The sequence below is a fragment of the Ranitomeya imitator genome, chromosome 1 (assembly GCF_032444005.1).
Source record: "Ranitomeya imitator isolate aRanImi1 chromosome 1, aRanImi1.pri, whole genome shotgun sequence".
Taxonomy (NCBI): domain Eukaryota; kingdom Metazoa; phylum Chordata; class Amphibia; order Anura; family Dendrobatidae; genus Ranitomeya; species Ranitomeya imitator.
Window position 1 is genome coordinate 1,179,026,936 of NC_091282.1, and position 18,380 is coordinate 1,179,045,315.

Consider the following 18,380-nt stretch of genomic DNA (forward strand, 5'->3'; position numbering starts at 1 on the left):
CTATTGGGAGTTGCGGGTCATATTTCCATTTGCATTTCCCTGTTGAGGCTTGGAGCTGCAGCAGTCAGCTTGCGTCGTCTTTAGAGTTTAGAGGACGTTGGTGCTTCTCCTAGTCTACTCAAGCAAAGTGTTCCCTTGTTGTGTGTATCCTAGGTGTCTTTAGCTGTAGTGGGGATTGAGTAGAGCTCACCCTGTCCTTCCTGGTGTAGGGCTTATCGCCAGGGTCAGGCAGGAATTTGGTATCCTGCTCGGCGATGGGTGTGGAACCCATATAGGGATGATAGAGCAGACAGGGTGACGTTAGATCTGTCTAGGGATCTCCACTCTCCCCTTCCCTAGTGTTTGGTTCCCTTTCCCATAGCCCTTCGTGTTGCAGTTAGCCTTCCCTACAAATTGCATGACAGGTATACACACCCTGTATATACCCACACCACAAGAACACGTTATAAATGCTGTTTTTTCTTCTTCTTGTATTGCCATTGGTTTTCAGCCATCATTTCGCTCTTGCATTGTCTACTGGAAAATTTCCATTTAAAATATACACTTTTTTTCTATAATACTCTGTTCACACCATGTTGTTGGTAAGGACTCAACTAGGACACAAGTATGATGTGTACATAGCCTGCTTGTCTTTACCCAACAGAGCTTATATAGTGCCGTGCATCGGAGGTGCTCTATGTATCAGAAATATCTGCAGTACCTCCAAAATATAATGTGAACAGAGACTGAGTATTTTATAAATAAAAATATATCGGCTGATATTGAAGCCTACGACCGATCAATAATTCAGTATTTTTTGTTCTTTTTCCAGTCTGCAGCCCATTTGCCGGAAATACCTCAGGACACCGTACATGAATGTAAGGAAAGGCTGGAGCAGAGTCCCTGTAAGGAGCTTTTTAAAGACTGCACTAGGTAAGGGGGGCGACGATAGGAGCATTAAATGTCTGTCGCTGATTTGCATAAATTTACTTTTTTTGTTATTTATGTATAATTTTTTTCTTCCTTTTTTTTGGGGGGAGGGTGAAGGAACACAAAGCTGCTTCAATTGGTTCCCTGCCATTATACCTTCTTTACTATCTAGTATATTAGATAGCAGATTTTTGACAGATCATGTTAAATCTGCAGCTCTAGAATATTAAAATTGTTATTGCAGTGTTTTATGCATTTCGATGTGTACGTTCTAGAGATTTGCCATTGTAGGAGAAATAAATCATCTTTTATGACGTCGATACTTGTCAAGCAATGAGGTTTGTACTCTAGAATAATCACTCTCCCATCCAACATGTGCTCCTGAAGTTTGTTTTTCCATAACTGCAGATGTGAAAATATGTGGCTATGCTGACACATGTGGAAATGACCTAAGACCTACGCAGTGCTGATCCATCAGTTTACCTGGTGATGATAAGGCTTTTTTACTTCTGTACCTACTCGATGAACGCTCGGTGCCTGATTCCTTCTTTGCTAAGAGAATTAATTATTCCAGCTCCTGTATGCAGCACCCTATGCCCTGCCTGCTCTTTTCTGCTGCGCCCTACCCTCTCCCATGTGTCGAACCCCTCGCCCCCTCCTGCTCTCCCATGTGCCGGACCCTGCACCATCCTGCCCTCTCCCGTGTGCCGGACCCTGCGCCCTCCTGCCCTCTCCCGTGTGCTGGACCCTGCGCCCTCCTGCCCTCTCCCGCGTGCTGGACCCTGCGCCCTCTCCCGTGTGCCGGACCCCGCGCCCTCCTGCCCTCTCCCATGTGTTGGACTTTGCGCCCTCCTGCCCTCTCCCGTGTGCCGGACCCTGCGCCCTCCTGCCCTCTCCCGTGTGCCAGACCCTGCGCCCTCCTGCCCTCTCCCGTGTGCCGGACCCTGCGCCCTCCTGCCCTCTCCCGTGTGCCGGACCCCCGCGCCCTCCTGCCCTCTCCCGTGTGCCGGACCCTGCGCCCTCCTGCCCTCTCCCATGTGCCGGACCCCCGCGCCCTCCTGCCCTCTCCCATGTGTTGGACTTTGCGCCCTCCTGCCCTCTCCCGTGTGCCGGACCCTGCGCCCTCCTGCCCTCTCCCGTGTGCCAGACCCTGCGCCCTCCTGCCCTCTCCCGTGTGCCGGACCCTGCGCCCTCCTGCCCTCTCCCGTGTGCCGGACCCCCGCGCCCTCCTGCCCTCTCCCGTGTGTTGGACTTTGCGCCCTCCTGCCCTCTCCCGTGTGTTGGACTTTGCGCCTTCCTGCCCTCTCCCGTGTGCCGGACCCCGCGCCCTCCTGCCCTCTCCCGTGTGCCGGACCCCCGCGCCCTCCTGCCCTCTCCCATGTGTTGGACTTTGCGCCCTCCTGCCCTCTCCCGTGTGCCGGACCCTGCGCCCTCCTGCCCTCTCCCGTGTGCCAGACCCTGCGCCCTCCTGCCCTCTCCCGTGTGCCGGACCCTGCGCCCTCCTGCCCTCTCCCGTGTGTTGGACTTTGCGCCCTCCTGCCCTCTCCCGTGTGCCGGACCCCCGCGCCCTCCTGCCCTCTCCCGTGTGTTGGACTTTGCGCCCTCCTGCCCTCTCCCGTGTGCCGGACCCCGCACCCTCCTGCCCTCTCCCGTGTGCCGGACCCTGCGCCCTCCTGCCCTCTCCCGTATGCCGGACCCCGCGCCCTCTCCTGTGTGCCGGACCCCTGCCCCCTCCCGAGTGCCGAACCCCGCGCCCCTCCTGACCTTTCCCGTGTGCCGCGCACCTCCCTCCTTCAGTCTACATAGAATTGTATCTGTGATCCAAGAAGTGCCACTTAAATACATTTTTTTTTAAACCAAATACTTTTATTTAACACTTAAAATACAAAACACACATATATATAGACATAAACAAGGTGCCTCAAAAACAACCCATATTGCGGTCAGCAAACATCAGGATACTATAGCCAGGTAAGTATATTATAAGTGTGAGAAATTACCATATAACCAGTCTGTAAAACTCTGAAAGACAGCCACTATAAATATCGTAAAGCCGTCAATAGATAGAGGCCGTATGGGCCAAAACCACACTATATCTCACACTACTGGAGGTTAGGGCAGTAATAACCGCTCTATTTGCAACACCTCTAATCTATGCCATACGGCTATTAAATAATAATAAGCGGTGCGTCCCGTCCCCCATACATATTACCTGCTCCGTGCCTTCTCCTAAAGTGCTCTGCGCAGTGGCGTGCTGTGTCCGCAAACCCCGACGCGCGTTTCGCGTGATGCTTCTTCCTGGGGGTGCAGAGCACTTTAGGAGAAGGCACGGAGCAGGTAATATGTATGGGGGACGGGACGCACCGCTTATTATTATTTCATAGCCGTATGGCATAGATTAGAGGTGTTGCAAATAGAGCGGTTATTACTGCCCTAACCTCCAGTAGTGTGAGATATAGTGTGGTTTTGGCCCATACGGCCTCTATCTATTGACGGCTTTACGATATTTATAGTGGCTGTCTTTCAGAGTTTTACAGACTGGTTATATGGTAATTTCTCACACTTATAATATACTTACCTGGCTATAGTATCCTGATGTTTGCTGACCGCAATATGGGTTGTTTTTGAGGCACCTTGTTTATGTATATATATATATATATATTGTAAGGATTTCACTCACTCAGCTGCGACGGCTGACACTCAGGAGACGTGTTCCTTTAAAGTTCACTGGGTTTATTGCGTCATAAACCATGTGGCAAATAACAGAAAGCAAAATGGGCCTTTGGTTCAGGCAAAGAAAAGCAAGTGTCCAGTTCATCCGGCTCAGTCCTGAAGCCATAACACACTCAGGAGGGTTTCACCTCCACACATATCTGCTGTGTAAAGGATTAGCCAGTCTTATAAAGAGCTAACCCCACCCAGTAACCCATCACATGATTAGCCATGTGGTCTGACATTACCACAGGTCCTGAAACACATATACAAGATTATGTGCAAAAAAAGGAATACTCCGGGCTACATTACAGCAACCAGGCACTTATGTGGCACATACCTCCCATCGACTACAAACCCTTTAGCCATGCTACATACCTCCCCCCTCTGCCTAAAGCCGTGGGGCTTGGCACTTTCCCCCACTAAACAAGGGATTCTCGATAGGGCATCCGCATTACCGTGCAGCTTTCCGGCCCTATGTTCCACATGGAAACTGAAGTCCTGCAGGGCTAAGAACCAACGGGTGACTCTAGCATTTCTTCCTTTCGTTTCTCTCATCCACTTAAGCGGGGCATGGTCAGATACCAGTCTAAATTTACGTCCCAGCAGATAGTACCGCAATGTGTCCACTGCCCATTTTATGGCCAAGCACTCCTTCTCAACGACTGAGTAGTTCTTTTCAGATGAGGACAGCTTCCTACTCAGATAGAGAACAGGATGCTCCTCCCCATGTAGTTCTTGGGAAAGGACTGCTCCCACCCCAACATCTGAGGCATCTGTCTGAAGAATAAACTCTTTCTTGAAGTTTGGGGCCATCAGAACGGGTTGCTTACACAAAGCGTTTTTCATTTCTTGGAAGGCTGACTCTGTTTCTTCGGACCACTTAACCATTACTGATTTTGTCCCTCTTAGCAGGTCAGTCAGAGGCGCAGCCATCGTGGCGAAGTTTGGGATGAACCTCCTGTAATATCCCACGATTCCCAGGAAGGCTTTAACTTGTTTCTTGGAAACTGGTTTTGGCCATGTTTGGATTGCCTCCACTTTATTGATTTGGGGTTTTATTTCTCCATGACCCACTATGTATCCAAGGTACTTAGCTTCTTCTTTACCCAAGGCGCACTTCTTCGGGTTTATAGTAAATCCGGCCTCTCTTATAGCATCCAACACCGCTTGGACTTTCTCCAGATGACTCTCCCAGTCCGGGCTAAAGATGACGATATCATCTAGGTACGCAGCAGCGTAGGCCTTATGGGGTGCAAGGACTCTATCCATAGCCCTCTGGAAGGTCGCCGGAGCTCCCTGTAGGCCAAACGGCATCCGGGCATATTGGAAGCATCCATCAGGTGTCGAAAAGGCCGTCTTCTCCTTGGCTTCCTGTGCCATGGGGATCTGCCAATACCCCTTTGTCAAATCCAAGGTGGATATATATCTGGCGTGCCCAAGCCTTTCGATGAGCTCATCAATACGGGGCATGGGATAAGCGTCGAACTTGGAGACTTCATTCAACTTCCGATAGTCGTTGCAAAACCTCCACTCTCCATCAGGTTTTGGGACCAGGACAATTGGGCTCGACCAACCGCTCTTGGATTCCTCAATGACCCCAAGCCTCAACATACGCTCCACTTCCTTGGAGATAACTTCTCGACGAGCCTCAGGAATACGATAAGGTTTCACATTCACCCGCACATGTGGCTCTGTTAGGACCTCGTGCTCTATGACCTTCGTGTATCCTGGCAATTCTGAAAACAGGTCCCTGTTTTTCTGGAGTAACTCCCGGCACTGCTGTTTCTGGGTCTTTGATAGCGTCTCTGCTATAGTAACCGCTCCAACCTCACCTTCTGGGTTGCTTAACAATGACGGAGTTGCTGTCGGCTCTCTATCTTGCCATGGCTTGATGAGGTTGACATGGTAAACTTGGAATGGTTTCCGTCTTCCTGGTTGGTGAATTTTATAATTTACCTCACCAAGTTTCTCGACAACCTCATATGGCCCTTGCCATTTGGCCAAGAACTTGCTTTCCACCGTTGGAACTAACACAAGAACTCGGTCTCCCGGATTGAACTGCCTCACTCTTGCAGACCAGTTGTAGACCCTGGCTTGAGCTTCTTGTGCTTGGAGAAAGTTGTTCTTTCACGATAGGCATCACCTTTGCAATCCTCTGCTGCATCAGGGCCACATGCTCAATGACGCTTCTGTGGGGTGTGACTTCGGCCTCCCAGGTTTCCTTGGCTATATCCAGGAGTCCTCGTGGATGTCGGCCATATAGAAGCTCAAACGGTGAGAACCCTGTGGAGGCCTGTGGAACTTCACGAATGGAAAACATCAGATAGGGTAAGAGACAATCCCAGTCTCTACCGTCTTTCTCTATAGCTTTTCTCAGCATGCTCTTTAGTGTCTTGTTAAACCTCTCAACAAGGCCATCTGACTGGGGATGGTACACCGAGGTCCTCAACTGGGAGATCTTCAGGGCTTTGCATAACTCCCTCATCACCTTGCTCATGAAAGGTGTACCCTGGTCAGTCAGGATCTCCTTTGGCAGACCTGTCCGGGAAAAGACATGGACCAACTCGCGGGCTATGCTTTTTGAGGAAGAATTTCTCAAGGGAATTGCCTCAGGATAGCGTGTGGCATAGTCCAGGATGACTAATATATACTGATGGCCCCGAGCTGATTTAACTAAGGGACCGACCAAGTCCATGGCAATTCTCTCGAACGGTACCTCAATAATGGGCAGTGGCACAAGGGGGTTCCGGAAATGAGGAGTAGGAGCAGTTAGCTGACATGTAGGGCAGGACCTGCAATAGTTCACTATTTCCCGGTGACACCCAGGCCAATAGAATCTCTGCACAACCCGTTCCTGCGTTTTTTCCACCCCCAGGTGTCCACCCAAGATGTGTGAATGGGCCATGTCCAACACTTTCCGTCTATACGGACCCGGCACTATCAACTGCTCTACCAACTCCTCCCGTATTTTTGTGACACGGTACAACAACTCCCCCCTCAACAGAAAATGGGGAAATCTTGTGTCTGCCCCCGGCTCCTGTACCACCCCGTCAATAACTGTGACATTATTAAAGGCTTCCCTCAGAGTGGGGTCCCTATGTTGGGCAGTCCCAAAATTTTCACCGGTAACTTCTAACTCCAGAATGTCAGATGTAGGGGATACTTCCTCCTCATCCCCAACCAGAACACAAAAAGGAAAACTGTCTGCCTCTGGGTGTGGCGATACCCTTCCAGGGTTCACTGGTTCCCTGCCAGGGAGCTCAGAACCATTTCCCCACAAATCCCAAAACAAACAGAAATCCCGGCCAATAATTATAGGGTGCAACAAGTCCTGAACCACGCCGACTATGTGGGACTCAGTGCCACATGCCGTTTCAATGTCCACCCTGGCCATAGGGTAGTCCTTTGCATCACCATGTATGCACCGCACTCCGACCTTCTTTCCTGGGAGCAGGTGGAGAGGAAAAGTGGCCCTCACCAGGGTCACTAGGCTCCCCGAGTCTAACAGTGCCGTTACTGCTCGACCGTTCACCTTTACGGGACACGCTTGAGGTCCCTCGTTGGATGGAGAGTTCACACTACAGGCTGGATACGCATAGTATGAACAACGGCGTCCCATGCTGCAGTCCATCTGCTCAGTGGTTTGGGAACAACGGGCAGCTATATGTCCTGGCTTGTGGCACCTCCAACAAATAATATCACCCGTGGGGACCTTGGGCACCACCTCCCCCGCCCTTTGTGACCTTGGACGCACCACCCCTTTTTGGGACTCAGCTGCCTTCTGGGACCCCCAGTACGGCATGGGCTGCCTCCCGAAGGAGCCTTCCAACCCTTGGTATCTCTCAACCAGTCCGATCAGCTCGTCGGCATTCTGGGGATCACCCTGGGCAACCCAAGACTGTATAGGCCTCGGGAGGGAATGGACAAACCGATCCATCATCACCCGTTCTACCATCTGTGCAGGCGCAGAGGATTCTGGCTGCAGCCATTTCTGGACCAGGTGCAACAGATCAAACATTTGGGAACGAGGTGGTTTGTCCCGGTGATAGCCCCAGGAGTGAACTCGCTGTGCCCTGACAGTCAGTGTCACCCCCAAACGTGCGAGAATCTCGGCTTTCAATTTGTGATACTCTTTGGCATCCTGCAAGGTCAAATCATAGTACGCCTTCTGGGGTTCTCCCGTCAGGTATGGCGCAAGTACCTCTGCCCACTGCTCTGGCGGAAGTTTTTCCCTCTCAGCGACCCTCTCAAACACCGTCAGGAAGGCCTCAACATCATCCCCGGGAGTCATTTTCTGCAATGCGCGTCTTACCGTCTTCCGGACGTGGGTGTCATCGCCAAACCTGGGGTTGGGGTGCTCGCCTTGCCCTGGATGGCGGTTGCCAGAAGCTGCATCTGCTGCTGATGCTCCTGCTGGCTCTGCTGCATCTGCTGCCGTTGCTCCTGCTGACTCTGCCGTTGTTCCTGCTGGGGTTGGGGTGCTCGCCTTGCCCTGGATGGCGGTTGCCAGAAGCTGCATCTGCTGCTGATGCTCCTGCTGGCTCTGCTGCATCTGCTGCCGTTGCTCCTGCTGACTCTGCCGTTGTTCCTGCTGGCTCTGTTGTATCTGCTGCATCAACAGCCTGTTGGTCTCTTGCTGCCCTTGCTCCTGCTGGCTCTGCCTTTTCTCCTGCTGTGACTGCATCTGGACCAAGTGTTTCAGCAGGTCCTCCATTTTCTCCGGCAATGCTTGCTGGCTTGCAACAGCCTTGACCCAGGACATTCAAAAATAAACTCACGTCTCCGCTGGGAACGCTGCTCGCACGTCTACCACCAATTGTAAGGATTTCACTCACTCAGCTGCGACGGCTGACACTCAGGAGACGTGTTCCTTTAAAGTTCACTGGGTTTATTGCTTCATAAACCATGTGGCAAATAACAGAAAGCAAAATGGGCCTTTGGTTCAGGCAAAGAAAAGCAAGTGTCCAGTTCATCCGGCTCAGTCCTGAAGCCGTAACACACTCAGGAGGGTTTCACCTCCACACATATCTGCTGTGTAAAGGATTAGCCAGTCTTATAAGAGCTAACCCCACCCAGTAACCCATCACATGATTAGCCATGTGGTCTGACATTACCACAGGTCCTGAAACACATATACAAGATTATGTGCAAAAAAAGGAATACTCCGGGCTACATTACAGCAACCAGGCACTTATGTGGCACATACCTCCCATCGACTACAAACCCTTTAGCCATGCTACAATATATATATATATATACACAGTATATAATATATATATATATATATATATATATATATATATATATATATATATATATATATATATGTGTGTGTTTTGTATTTTAAGTGTTAAATAAAAGTATTTGGTTTAAAAAAAAATGTATTTAAGTGGCACTTCTTGGATCACAGCTCAGTATCTGTGCTCCTGATATGATATAATTGTTATTTGAGGTGTTGCCCACTCCCCAGTAGGGGTTATGGGCTTGGGCGTTATGCTTACAATAGAATTGTATCTGTAGCAACTGCCACTTTTAGTAATGACTAGTGATGAGCGAACGTTCTCGGATAATGTCTTATCAGAGCTTGCTTGGGTGTTAGCCAAGTATCTTTGGCGTGCTTGTATATTATGTTTGAGTCTCTGTGGCTGCATGATTTGCAGCTCTTAGACCGCCTGAACAAATGGGGGGACTGCCTGTTTGTTATGGAATCCCCACATGTTCAGGCTGTCTAACAGCTGCAAACCATGCAGCCACAGGGAATGGACCATAATATACGAGCAGATGCTTGGATAACACCCGAGCGTGATCTGATAAGACATTATTCGAACACGTTCACTCATTACTAATAATGACTGATCAATTCAGGCTGAAAAAGAAGTAGATTTCTCTGATAAGATATATTACAAAGTTGATTATTTTCATTTGTACAATTGATTCATGAAATACAAATTAAAATGACTGTTGGTCGTTTAGTAATTTAATTATATTCCTTTTCAAATTTTGGACAATCCCTATAGGGTTTGTTCAAATGCATTTGTATCAAATTTTGTTACGGAAAAATCTCTGAAATTATCCCATTCGTTGAGAAATGACCCTATACGGATGGGTTGTACTGATTTTCAGTCACAGGCATTTCTGCAATAACATTTGCAGCGTGGGAGTTTGCCCATAAGGCTGAAAATGACAAGTCTTTGTGACACATATTTGTAGATCTGGTTAGTAGGATGCCTTTACTTTTAAGACACATCGTGGCTTTTGTACGTTTTAATCATCCTCTTCTCTTCTGTTACACATTCTTGGCTTGTCTTAATGCATTGTGTGTGTGTTGTTTTTTTTTTTTGTTTGTTTTTTTTACCCTTCATTGGGTATGTCTTGATTTTGGAGATGAGCTAATCTTGTGAAATTCAAGTTCGCCAACTTATTTTAAAATTTAATTTGCAGCGTATTGCAAGCGCTGCAAAGTCTTAAGTTGCCCGGCGAAGACGTGTGTACCACTCTGAGGTCTCCTAGGACTGTATTCAACCGTTTTTACACAAACCCAGCCTTTAATAATGGCTGTGGGTAAACAGATGGTAGATGGTTGTCAATACTGTCCTTTCACACACTGTAATGTTTAGATATAAAAATACTGGCGCTGTTCCTAAATATAGGTAATGGCTGTTGGTAGAGAATAGGGTTCTGTGAGTTATTCTGCTGAAAATTGGTATAGGATAGATGAAAAAAATACCGCCCCAGAAATAATACTGCCAAAGAAAGCCACCTGAAAAGTGGGCTATCATATGTAATCTCAAACAGTTGAAAGCACATAAGTACTGCCGATTGTGCCCTAGATACTGGATATTCCCATCTCCAAGATCCTATCCCGATATGTAGTAGATGTAGTAATGTTAATATTAGCAAATAACTTCAAATAGAAATGTAGTACAGTTCTTCTAATTCGCTATGTCGCTTACCCCATGTGCAGGGCAGTAACTTGGTCATCTTAACCATGGATACCTAAGTTACTGCAGTGCCCTGCACATGGGGTAAGTGACAGTGAATTAGAAGAACTATACTGCATTTTCTAATTGGAAGTAATTGCTAATATTATTATTATTATTACACTTACTACAGATTTAGAGAGGATTTTGGAGATACTCTGAATTACCTTGCTGAAAAAGTAAAAAGCTCCATGAGAGACGGATAACCTAAAGATGAGTTAATTGAACAAAGTTGTGAGAGTCGTCCTGTCTCTCGCTCGTGCTGCTGTCATGATGTACAGAGCTCTCCGGCGCATTTTAAAGGAACAACGGTCCTTGTTCATCAAGGTATGGCCATGGCACGGGGAGTCTCCTTAAATGTCCGTAGTAAAATGTTCATTGACTTGGGACATCTGCCCCTTTGTATTTAATTATCCAATCAGCGGACACCAGTGACGGGAGGTAAATTTTGTACCTCCATTCACAGCTGAACGCTCACGCTGTCTTTTGACAGCGTGGGAACTGCTTCTCTCTGACCCAGATGATTTCATCGCTGATCAGAAGCGGTGTTTGCCGCGCTGTCATGCACATGACAGCATGGTAATAGAACCTGGATGTTCAGGCCCCGATTTCAATTGAATGGTGTCCGGGACCCGAACCCGAAGGTTTTATAACTGTTTGGCCGAAACACGCCGGACCCGAACAACCACGTGTCCGCCCATCTCCAATTAGGATAGTTCTCGCGTCTCCAGTTTTTAGGGACTCTTTGAATTCCAAAAACAGTGTGTCTTTACAAGACTGGTTGTGAAATTGACTATTTTATGTTTTGATGGAGGGTGCCCTTTGTACTTTTTGGTGATATTGTTATAATGCCCCTTCATATAGTTTGCCACATGGACATTAGATTGCATAGGCCACCCCTGACGTATGACCAGAAAGAATGTCATTCATTTTTTAACTTTGATTTCCACTATTTGTGTTGTTGAAAGTACACTGTGGGAATCTTGATCATTGGGGGTTTTAGCAACAGAAATATCGCCCACATGGAGTAAAATCTACTGTTGGGCACGAAAAGTAAGATTGGATACTGCTTTTCTTTTTTTTGCGGTTGGAGTTATTCGGTTGGGGCTATCACATTGCCAAGGGTTTGGGCCCTTCTGTGGATGAATACAAGTTGTTCTGGTGAGATTATCGCAATAGTTTTGTCCTGTTTTAAAATGGGCCAATGTTTCCAAATGTTTCTCTTGAAGACGCTATGGTTGCTATGAAATTGGGTGATGAGTGGTAATTGGCCAGTCTGTAAAGATATGCTGAAAGGTACCTCGGGTTCCTTATTCTTATGTATCAAGTTAGCCCTTGGAATGGATTGAATCTTTCAATGATTTTTCTTATTGCTGTTGACCGTAGCCTTTACTTATAAACTGTTGTTTTAAATGTTCAGTTTCCTTGACAAAATGGTTTGTATACTTGCAGTTGTCATAAATGCACATAAATCGTCCCTTAGGGATGTTGTTAAACCATGCCAGAAGGAGGAAACTAGACGTGTGGATAAAGCTATTTGAATCCACCTCTTTATAATACTGTAGCTTTTGGTAGATAGACGGTTCACAAGGATGGTTAAGTCAAGGAAGTTCACTCTAGCCCTACTGACTGTAGATGTAAACTCCAGGCCAAAAGCATTGTGATTGAGAACATTCAGAAAAAAAGGGGAGTTGGTTATCTGCACGGTTCCTGATGAACTAAATGTCATCTATAAATCGACGCCATAGAATTAGCCCTTTACACAGGAGGCCTTCAGAGTAGATAAGACTCCTCCCACCTTCCTACATACAGATTAGCATAACTTGGGGCAAATCCCGTGCCCATAGCTGTGCCTTACTTTTGTAAGTAAAACCATTTGCCATACCCAAAATATTTGTGATTTAAAATGGAGCGGATGCTTTCCAGCAAGAAATCTATTTGGGTGTCCTTTTACACATTAGTTAATCATAAAAAAATGAGTTACAGCATCACACCATTTTTCTTGTTCAATCTCTCAAGAGTTCCCAAGATATAGTCATTTTCCATTTAATTGGTTCCAAAATCTTTAGCACATGGCCTGTTTCTTTTAGATAGGCCAGTAAATGTGAGACACCGCCTTGTAGGTGTTTGTCCACATGTTTGGATAAATTGGCCGTTAAACAATTGATGCCAGACTCCATGGGTCTCCTGAGAGGGCATGTGGTGCTTTTGTATATTTTGGGAATATGATAAAATTCAGTTATACTTGGTGTTCTGTTAAACCCAAATAAATATTCATTCGTGTTTAAAATATCCAAAGTTTTACCCTTGGCTGCTAATATGCTGAATTGCATGATAAAGATGTCTGTTGGATCTGTTTTTAATTTTCGATAAATTTTCACCCCAAATGGTTCAGCGCTGCTTTAAGGTACCGGTTTTTAATTCTCCTAATGTCTTTGGTCTCGATATTATCAAATGTGATAAAAGCATTTGAGTATTAATTAGTGGGGTTAAATGCCGACTTGTTGGATAATTTTTTGTGAAAAAAATTGGTATCCTAATTGACACCAGCTGGAATCATAGTTCCATTTTAAGAAATATTTAAGGGCTAGATTAAGTATTAAGTATTTTTTCATAGGTTAAAGGGAGTGGACTCAGAGAATGAGGCAAATTTTAGGCCTTTTTTGAAGGGGGGTTTCATCTTCATTTGATAGTGTAAGGCCGGAGTCACACTACCGTACAACACTGCCGAATGCTATATCATAAAACATCAATCTGGAATGCACACATTTGTCTGCGCCTATCGACTCCCATCGGCACTTGTGACACAGTCACGAGGCGCCGCTGGTTTACTACGACAGCTGAAGGGCCCCATCGTTGCCTACATCTTGGTTATTTCTTACATGCTCTCGTAACGAGAAAAAAAAAATAAAAACACAACATTGCAATAAAATGCAATAACAGGTGACGAAGTCAATACCATGAGCAAGTTTTAAGAATTCAGGACCATGATCAGATTGTCTGGGGTGCCACGGTACCCATCTTTGTTCCAATTATTTGGAGATTTTTTTTTTCAGACATTTCCTATTCTGCAGATATCACTTCTCAGCAGTTTCATTATCATCACAGATAGAAATACAATGAAATGTAACACCTATATTACGCAGGATCATACACTGACAATAGGCAATAGAGGGAGAGAAATAGGGAAGAAGGTAGGAAAAAAACAAAGAGGGAGGAAAGGAGAAAATCTGACTGAAAGACAAAGTACTGAAGGAACAAATGGAATGAACGATGAAAGAGGAGACGAAGACGAGCATAAAAAAAGTAAGGGATTGAACTAACAAATATAGAAGGATTAAGAAGAAGTGAGGGATGAAGAGAGGAGTGAACGGGAAAGAGGGAGAATGGGAGGGAAGGGAGGAAGAGAAGAGTGAATGGGAGGGAGGAGAGGAAGGAGGGAGTAAAGGAAGGAGGGAAGGGCGAGGGAGGGAAGTGGGGTGGGAGGAGGGAGGACGGAATTAGGATGGGAGTGAGGACAAAAGGGAAGGAGGAAGGATTGTTTATAACATCTCAATATTCACTCCACGTTTCCCCTCAGATCAGAGCATTATCAGGAGGCTTCAAGATGTTTCTGCCTGATGCTGTGATAAAAAGTGACGTTAATTGATCCCTTCTGCCACCATAATCTCACCGTACCTCTCTGGTCATTATATATGGCCATTTCCTGAATACGTCATCATCCCTTTGTCACTCATATTGGGAAATCTTTTGAATTCTTCCATGCTCCCATGTGATATATGCATCCGTGTTCCACTCTTTCATGTGGCATTCAGGATCCAAAGGCCTTGTTGCGTGTGCGCAAGGAACTCTCTTCACAGCGCACTCGCCCAGCCTTATCCTTCATCGTTAAGCTATTGCCCCTTCTCCTCTTGTCATGTCACATGTCAATTCACTATGTGTTGCGTGTGCGTGATTCGCGACCGTTGGAGGCTATAGCTTATGCCATAGTGCATGCGTTGAACTATCCTTTCATTAATTCATTCTAATCATTTTTTTCCTTATTGCATACCATGGCAACCAGCACTATATTGCGCGTGCGTAACCCGTGGCCACTAGAGATCTCCTATACTGGGATTGCTGTATTGTAGTAAATTACTATGGAGTTAGAATATTCAAGTTCTAGTAAGATGGACTACAATTTTGGGGGCTCAAGGTATTGTTGTTTAATTACTCCCAGATGTACAGATTGTATATTATGGCAAAATTATGGCAAATTGTATATTATGGTAAAAAATACTGAGAGGACCGGGTTATTACACACACGCACGCACGCACGCACGCGCGCGCGCACACACACACTCTATATTTCTTATCAGTCTCAATTAAAATCCTGCAGGGCATGCAAGGTCCCCCTGCTCACGCCAACACATATACAGGCTCGATTGAAGTTCACCAATCACCATCTGGATGATCCAGAGGAGACGTGGTCAAATGAGACCAAAATAGAACTTTTTTAGATCAACTCCACTCGCAGTGTTTGGAAGAAGGAGTTCAACTCAAAGAATACCATCCCAATCGTGAAGCATGGAAACTTCATACCTTGGGGCTGCTTTTCTGAAAAGGGGAACCGATGACTTCACCGTTTTGAAGGAAGGATGAATAGGGTCAGGTATCTTGAGATTTTGGCCACCAACCTCCTTCCCTCAGCAAGAGCATTGAAGATGGGTCGTGGCTGGGTCTCCCAGCATCACAATAACCCAAAAAGCACAGCTAGGGCAAGTAGCGAGTGGCTCTGTAAGAAGCATTTCAAGGTCCCGGAGTAGCCTAGGCAGTGTCCAGATATAAACCCAATAGAAAATCTTTGGAGGGAGCTGAAACTCAGCCCCGAAACTTAGAAGATCTGTATGGAGGAGTGGAACAAAATTCTTGCTGCAGTGTGTGCAAACTTGGTCAAGAACTAAAGGAAACGTCTGACTTCTGTAATTGCAAACAAAGGTTTCTGTAGCAAATATTAAGTTGTTTTTCTATTGTATCAAATACTTATTTCATGCAATAAAATGCAAATGAATTAATGTAAAAATCCTACAATGTGATTTTCTTTTTTTTTTTTTATTTTTAGATTCTGTCTCTCACAGTTGAAGTGTATCTACTATAAAAGTTACAGACCTCTCCATTCTTTGTAGGGGGAAAACTTGCAAAATCGGCAGTATCTTAAATACCTACTACTTTTCCCCATTGTGTGTAATGTTTTGAACTTCTGACTTTCAGGCTCCATATCTCACCATCCACTACTCCTACTAATGTGAGACTACCATCATTTTATAGACAATCAGCTTGGCCTTCTCATAAATAAATCTGACTTACAACTAGATTGAATCGTGGAGCAGCCATGAAGACGATTTCCCAAGAAAAGGGAAACCGCATCACCAATCTTATCGCTAAGAATCTGTAGCGAGACTTGGAAATTGCTGCTCATAAACGTCTCCATCCAATCTCGCTGATCAAGAGCGAGTGTGCAAAGAAGAATGGGCCCAAACGTCACCTGTAGATGTGCAAAGCTGGTAGAGACAGACCCCAAAAGGTTTACTGCAATCATTTCAGCAAAAGGTGGTCCTACAACGTATTGTCACAGGGGGCTGAATACAAATACACGTCACAATTTTTCAGATTTGTATTTTTTTAAAAAATATTTAGAAATCTGTGTATCCTTTTCCTTTCCACCTATCAAATGCTTAGTATTGGTATATCACATAAAATCCCAACAAAATTTTGGGGCGTAACGTGAAAAAAATGTGGAAAGGCTCACTGGTATGAATACATTCAAGGCCCTGTACGTTTGTATATAATACATGTGTTTCCATGACTTTTCCTTGGCAGTCCGGTTTTCCGCTGGACCAGTTTATAAATGATTAGCCTCCGCCTGTGACCTCTTTATCAGGAATCTGGCGCGGCCCTGATTCCACGTGTTCTCCTGTGTGAACGGAATGTGTGCCCTTTTCGCTGGTCGCAGTTACGTTTGCTGTTTTCCACTTCAGACCTTTTCTATGAATGACGGTATTGATCCTGGTGGTGGTGTACAGGGTCCGGTATGATTCCTGCCGCTGACATACACTGGCATGTTTGCATTTGTCACATGGATGCATTGCGCTCTGGGTGTCGTCTGAGCTTTGTTTTTCTTTTTCTTTTGTGATATCAAAAATTGCTTTCAAATTGTTCAGAATAGTAAAAAAAAAAAAAAAATTATTCGTACATTTTAAATTTGGGGTTGTTCCCCCTCCAGCGATTGTCCTCATCGGCCTTAACGATCTTACGACATCTGTTAGGCTGGGTTCCCATTGCGTTATGGGATCGCGTTTACCGGACAGCGTTGCACGGTGAAATTAACGACGTGCAACGCGTCCGTTAGCGCGCCCATTCAAGGCAATGGGAACGCGCATCGCTAGCGCGTGCCATTTTCGGCACGCGCTAGCGATGTGCCGTTGTTTTGTAGCGCGCCGCGGACGCTGCTTGCAGCGTCCGCGGCACGCCCGTGGTCCGTTCCCCGCTCTCGCAGATCAGGGATCTGCGCTAGCGGGGACGTTAAACGCGACCCCGAAAATCACATTGCGTTAGCACAACCCGCTAGCGCTTAGTGCTAAACGGATTGCTCTAACGCAATCTGAACCTAGCCTTATTAGCGATATATAAGAGTCTGACAACCCCTTAACACTTTTAAGACCTCATATGAATGGAGACGGCTACATATGTTAAATTTCAGTTTTCTTTAATTGCTGTGCTTTAAATGTTATTTTTTTAAGTCATTTTTAGGGATCTGAACACCCCTTAACAAGTTTAAGATATCATATTACCTGTTTTAATTTTCACAATTTATTTTATTTTATTGTAGGTATGAGTCTTTCTCTTATTGTTGAAATGCCATTTTTTAAAGTCATTTTTATGGATCTGACAACCCCCTAAGGCTGGTTTCACATTTGCGTTTTTTGCCGCTGCGTTTTAGCGCAAAAAAACATGCGTTTTTTTCCTATACTTAACATTAAAAACGCATGCTTTTATTGCATGCGTTTTGCCGCCGCATACGTCTTTTGTATGCATGCGTTGTGTTGCAGAAATGCGTTTTTTGCGGCAAAAAAAGTATTGCTGTCTATGTAAACGCATGCGTTTTTAAGCACATGCATTTGGTTGCGTTAAAAACGCATGCGTTTTTATTAAAAAAATCAAGAAAACACACTGATAAGCCACCCTACACCATAAAATTGATAAAGGGATTTTACCTCTAACCCTACCCCTACCCCTAACCCTTGGGATCCTAACCCTAAGGGTTAGGGATAGGGTTAGGATCTCAAGGGTTAGGGTTAGGGTTGGGTTAGGATCCCTTAGGGTTAGGGGTAGGGTTAGGGTTAGGATCCCTTAGGTTTAGGGATAGGGTAAGGGTTGGGTTAGGATCCCTTAGGGTTAGGGGTAGGGTTAGGATCTCTTAGGGTTAGGGGTAGGGTTAGGGTTAAGATCCCTTAGGGTTAGGGTAAGGGTTAGGGTTAGGATCCCTAGGGTTACTAGGGATACAAACCCTAACCGTAACCCTAGATATTTCTGTTTATAGTGGGTTTTCTAGTTGATTTTGATAAATGGCAGCTGTCACACACTTCTCATCATGCGTTTAAAAAAACGCAAACGCATGAAAAAACGCATGTAAACGCGTCAAAATGCCGCGTTTGTAATAAAACATGCAAAAACGCATGCGTCTAAAAAACGCAGCGTTTTACCGCGTTTACATGCGTTTTTTTCACCACATGTGTT

The 18,380-nt window shown here is 45.8% G+C and overlaps 1 protein-coding gene across 4 annotated transcripts in view; it reads left to right on the plus strand.

The window, feature by feature from the left end:
• GRK4 (G protein-coupled receptor kinase 4) overlaps nucleotides 1–18,380 on the plus strand; it is a 265,726-nt gene that overhangs the window by 210,842 nt on the left and 36,504 nt on the right. For all 4 annotated transcript variants that reach the window (XR_011317018.1, XM_069744743.1, XM_069744744.1 and 1 more), the window contains one exon: nucleotides 812–912. Coding sequence is in view for 2 of the 4 variants with exons in the window: in XM_069744743.1 (XP_069600844.1) it covers nucleotides 812–912 (101 nt within the window). In the remaining 2 variants the exon portion in view is untranslated. The remainder of the gene's footprint in view (nucleotides 1–811; nucleotides 913–18,380) is intronic.